The sequence below is a fragment of the Triticum aestivum genome, chromosome 6A (assembly GCF_018294505.1).
Source record: "Triticum aestivum cultivar Chinese Spring chromosome 6A, IWGSC CS RefSeq v2.1, whole genome shotgun sequence".
Classification (NCBI taxonomy): Eukaryota; Viridiplantae; Streptophyta; class Magnoliopsida; order Poales; family Poaceae; genus Triticum; species Triticum aestivum.
In genome coordinates, this window is record NC_057809.1 from 567667920 (window position 1) to 567673394 (window position 5475).

The 5475-nt window shown below is 44.8% G+C and overlaps 1 protein-coding gene across 1 annotated transcript; it reads left to right on the plus strand.

Annotated features, from left to right (window-relative positions):
• Positions 1 to 971: 971 nt before the first annotated feature.
• LOC123128585 (protein DCL, chloroplastic) lies at positions 972 to 4897 on the plus strand. The gene is made up of 3 exons (XM_044548625.1): positions 972 to 1652; positions 4074 to 4188; positions 4629 to 4897. Exons 1-3 carry the CDS (start codon positions 1270 to 1272, stop codon positions 4800 to 4802), a joined length of 672 nt encoding a protein of 223 aa, XP_044404560.1. The 5' UTR covers positions 972 to 1269; the 3' UTR covers positions 4803 to 4897.
• Positions 4898 to 5475: the final 578 nt, after the last annotated feature.

Here is a 5475-nt window from a genome sequence, read left to right on the forward strand (position 1 = left end):
TGAAGTGTTTTCCCAGATCCACCTAAAAAGAGACAACAAGTTCATTATGAAAAAGTACACGGACTTTTTTTTTGCAAAATGCCGTGATGGTGAGTGGGTAGAAGCGGTTGATGCTTTATTATTAAATAAAGATAAAGATTTTCAAAATTAAACTAAATATTACAATTTAAATTTTTAAAAACGTTAACCGTACATTGAAAAATGTTAGTGCGTTGTAAAATTAAGTTCGCAAAAATATGAAAAAATGTTAATATCATTCAAAAAAATTGTATGTTACATTTAGAAATGTTCAGGTGCTACAAAAATATGTCGCTACAATTTTATAAAAAGTTTATACAAGGTAAATAAATGTTCATTTAATTCAAAAAGAGTTTCACATCATTCAAAAAAATGTACATGGCATTTAAGAATTATATTTATACACTGTAAAAAAATGCTTGGTATCATTTAAGAAAAATTTCCACATGTATTTATATAACACGTATCCCAAAACTGTTCATCATGTATTTAAAAAATATTCAACATGCGTCAAAAAATGTTCCGGGTCTATACGATGTGTATTGCAAAAAGTAGACCAGTATTAAAAGCAGAAAAAAACTTTAAAACTCCGAAAAACCGATAAAGAAACATCTAGAAAACTGAAAACCAAAAGAAAAAGGCATGAAAGTCGAATCCTATCCGCACCAGCCGAAGTATCTCGAGCCTTTTTTTTAACACAGTACATACTCAAGCACTCATACATATGCACATACATTCACCTCTATGAACGCACACACATACACTCCATCCCTGTGAGCATTTTTAAGAAACTGAGTCGACATTTCATCTTAAGATTTACAAAGTCATTGTAGACGTCTCATCGTTGACGAAAACGTCTCCTTTCACGAAAATCCGAAGTATCTCCGGCCCTTTTCCCCTCGGCCCTCACCGTTGCACTTGCACGGCACAAAACTCTGGGAAACAAAAACGCCAACGAGGCCGAAACCCCGGCACAGCACAGCGGCGACTGGCGAGACCTATCCACTCCCCTCCATGCACCATCGCGGCTCACTCCTTCCCAGCCACACTACCCACCACCACGACACCAACGCGCCACGCCCCACCCTCCCGCCGTGGGCAAAGCGCCCCGACCAGCGCCGCCACCATCCTCCGGCCGCGCGCGCAGCGCGAGGCCGCCACCCGCCACGGCGCGCCGCGCCCGTCCTACCATGCGGTGACGCCCGAAGCCGCCACACCGAGCCCTTCTGACCGCCTCGCCGCCGCACGCACATGCAGTTCCCCCCGTCGCCCGCGCGCTCCATGGCCGCGCCCGCGGCCGTGCCCGCCGTGTCCTGCCTGCGCCTCCTCCTCCTCCCCGGGTTCAGCGCCTCCCTCCTCGCGAGCCGCGGCCGCGCCCGCGGGGTGGCGGTGAGGTCGGGCGCGGCCCCGCCCGACCCGGCGGCCATGCTGCGCCGGCCGGCCGCCGCCACGACGGCCGCGGAGGAGCGGGAGGCCGACGCGGACGCCTCGCTGGGCTCTCCGGTGGACGACGAGCCGCCCGAGGAGGGGAGGAGGAGGGGGCCCGAGAGGGAGTGGGTGGACTGGGAGGACCTCATCCTCGAGGACACCGTGCCGCTCGTCGGCTTCGTGCGGATGATACTCCACTCCGGCAAGTAGGCAGCTTTTCCCTCTTCACCCTCTTGTCTATTGTTCGTCCTAATTTCATTTGCTGCTGTAAATTCAATCAGCACTAATCTTAGTATGGCAGCACCTGTACATCATATGTCAATCCCTCTGTAAATGCACTGCTGTAACCTGGTGCAATTTATCAAACACATGGTGTGCGAACTGAACTTATCACCCATGGAATGTGAATAGATATATCCTGGATTGTTTGAATGTTTTAGGCACAGTTAGACCGACTGCCCATAGTGCTAGATGTATAGTAGAGACACTTATTTTGGGACGGAGGGAGTAGAACTTAGTTCAAGGCGAATGGCAGCAATTCTATAGCTGGTTTGGTGCTGGACAGAAGATGATGGAAGGGATTACTAGGAATTGACTCAGTTGAATGTAACGGTTTAATCGGTTGGTCGAGCAAGTTGGTTGTGATATCCTGATTGGTTGGATCAGAATTCATGGACACATGCGATGAAGGACTTGGAAATGGTTGAGAGTTCACAAAACAGGGTGAGAATTCAGATTTTCATTTCGTCATTCGACACAGTCATTCAGCTCTTTCAGACCCCATATAATGATTCACGCTCGTAGGCTTACAGATGGACCCTCTGTCCACATACAATACACCCAGCTCAATGAGCCCTTTCCTTTTGTGTGGATTACTTCATCCTGGTTGCGCCCCTAGTCAGTCGACCTTCATGACAGTCCATCACCCTAATCACTGCTGCCCTGAACTCTCATCTTCATGTCTGCCTTGACTATGGTCATGGCGGCAATGTCCAATGGCACAGGCTCAACATGGTTCTAATCTAAACCATACAATGATACAATAAATTGCTAATTACTCTGCTGGTGCTGGGGTTTGTATTAGTTTGTTCAAATCTAGTTCAAACTAGTGACGAATATAATGCGATGGCATAGGCAGACTGACAATACTTAGTCGTTAATAATGTATGCTCACGTGCTTTTAACATGTTCGACTTCTTACCACCTGATGCATGATTAAACATTACCAATTCTTAATACCTATCTGCTTGCAAAATTCTGTAACATCAAAACCTTTTTACAAATTTTGTACTCCCTCCGTCCCTTAGTATAAGACGTTTTTGCAAGCTAACATAGCTTGCAAAAACGCCTTATATTGTGGCCTGTGGGACGGACTAGTAAGTATTAAGAGCATCTCCAATGGCCGCACAAAAATCTCACGCCCAATAAAAGTTATAGCGCGTTACTGTAGCACTTTTAATGCGCCTGGACCAACATTGCTTTAGCAGACGCTCAAAAACGCGCGCCCAAAAAGCACACGGTGCAAATTGTGAAGCGCGCGCAATCCGGAGCCCAAAATATGCTGCGTGCCGATAGCGTTTTTCAGCGCGTGCCCAAGAACTTTTAGTGCTACAGCATCCGCTGGAGCTGTTCGGCGCCCAAAAAAAACAAAATTTTAGTGCGCGGAGCTCTTTTTGGGCGCCTGTTGGAGATGCTCTAACAATATTAAAAATCTAAGTGTGTTCCTTCCTTGCTGGGAAAAATAAGGGCTAGACTGCAATCTGCAATGCAAACAATCATGTGGCCTTAAGCTGCAGAGGCCAAGTGCCTAAGTTTCGCCTGATGTTTTCGGGTTTGTGTTGTTTTGCCTTATGTTATGTGCGGAACCTGATTGATTCTGTAGGTCGATCCCTCACCACTTTGTATTATCAGTTTTCACGTTCACATGGAAATTCGGAGCTATGCTCCTCAATTTGAAAAAAAAATGGTGTCATGTGCTTGCATCACTTAATGCCTGCGTGGAGTTATGCGGACAACCAATTAGAACGTGATGTTTCTAAGGTATCATGTATCCGCCCAAAGGACTAGCAATAACAGGAAAATCGTATCTACCTTGTTTCACATGCCTTCTGGATTCTATCACACTGAAAAATGAGACTTGACAAAATTTGATCACAAATCAAGGGAGTGTTGAGAAACTTTTGGCCTGCTATACAAGTCCTTGCATATAATTAAGTCAAGCATGATGCACATATCTAGTGCTTCCAGTGATTAGCATAACCAATTTAATGTTGTCAGTATGTTACTGTAAGAAGTAGGAAATGCCCTTGTTGTTTAAAACATATATATGTTGTCAGTTATTATGGCTTCTGACTGATTAACTTCAATAAGTCAGCGACTGTCATTGTACCATTTGGTTATAGGATTATAAGATGTCATGTGGTCCCAAGTCCCATGGTCTCACAACAATCAGTAGGCTCCAACTGAGATCATGGCTCTATAAAATACATAGGATACTAATCTTAGTTTTTTTGTCTAATCATATTCTATGTGTTCATTTTTCTATAGAGGAAAGCATGAACTTCGCTTGCATATTTTTATTATACTAGTTATATTTCGAATAACATAGGAAGTGATATCTGTGGCAGGTACTCAAGTGGTGAGCGGTTGAGTCCTGAACATGAAAAGGCCATACTTGAACGATTGCTTCCATATCATCCACAATATAAGAAGAAAATTGGATGTGGTATCGACTACATCACGGTACGTGCTACGTACTCAAAACGAATGAAAGAAACGAATTGCTGATGTTACTGTCTTTGCTCTTCTTTTTGAAAAACATTGTCTTAGCACTTCTAGGACAGAGAAAGTAATCTGTCATCTCCATATGTCTTCTTGGTCCCGAGTCTTGAGCTTGGACTCTCTGCAACCCTTCTAGATATATGTCTAGTTGCACTTTGACATTCTGCTGTCCAGATGTGTTATAGTGATAGTCTCATGTTGCCAGCAAACTTCAGAATGATTAATTTATCTATTCTGATACCGACCTCCAAAATTTTAATGAGAATTTTAGGTGTTCGTCTGGCTTTTATATGCTGCCAGATGCCTAGCTCTGAGTCGAATATTTTTCTGCCGAGTCAATTATGGTTCTGATCTGGTCCATCTGGGAACCAACTAACGTTTAGTACTATATGATTTTGCAGCTAGGGTTGCATCCAGAATTCGAGAACTCAAGGTGTTTGTTCATAGTTAGGACGGACGGCGAGCAGGTCGATTTTTCTTTCTGGAAGTGCATCAAGGGTCTCATAAGACAAAAGTACCCCTTGTACGCAGACAGTTTCATTCTCAGACATTTCCGCAGGAGGCAGGACTACTGAGCTAGCGACCCGTACGGTTGTTTTCGTGTAATATTTCTGTGATTTTGATTTTGTCCACGTGCCTTAATATCATGTGACTTAGCATTCGTCCAAAATTCGTCTGGAATGACCCGTCCTACAGTTTTCAGTGGGCTCAGCATAGTTACGTGGTTTGCGGCATTCTCACAGTTGCAAATGAGCCTTGGCCCTTGGGTGCTCTTCTTGGTATGAAGCTAGTCTTGTGAAGATCACAGAAGGTATAGATATGTGATTTATATCTTTATCCCCTGCTCGGAATGCAGCTCTTTTCTACCCATTGTCAGGGCTGCATCTGCATGCCAGCCAGTCTGAGGCTAGCAAGGGCAACTTGTCAATGGACGTTATTTCCAATCCCAACTCGATCGGCGATCTTTTTGTGATCTTGCGCTGTGCCTTGTGTGATTTCCAACTCAATTCGGCGATCTTTTCTGTGATCTTGCGCCGTGCCTTGTGATTTTGTTCTGAATCAGTTTCTTGCCCTGTGCCTGAATCTGTGTGCAGATCATATGCTTGCACCCGACTATTTATTTCAGTACCACCCAATGGGAAAAGTCAAATCTTCGGCACGTTTGTTCCAGCTTAAATGCTTGGGCTGCCAGACCGCACCTCCCTCCGTTCCGCCCCAACGTTGCCTGCCAGCGCCGTGCTCACAGTG

What these genes read in the sequence shown, in the direction of transcription:
- LOC123128585 (XM_044548625.1), top strand. Translation starts at nt 1,270, where the DNA reads ATGCAGTTCCCCCCGTCGCCCGCGCGCTCCATGGCCGCGCCCGCGGCC. An exon ending in ATGATACTCCACTCCGGCAA is followed by an intron (nt 1,653 to 4,073) that starts GTAGGCAGCTTT and finishes TATCTGTGGCAG; the next exon opens with GTACTCAAGTGGTGAGCGGT. An exon ending in GTGGTATCGACTACATCACG is followed by an intron (nt 4,189 to 4,628) that starts GTACGTGCTACG and finishes ATGATTTTGCAG; the next exon opens with CTAGGGTTGCATCCAGAATT.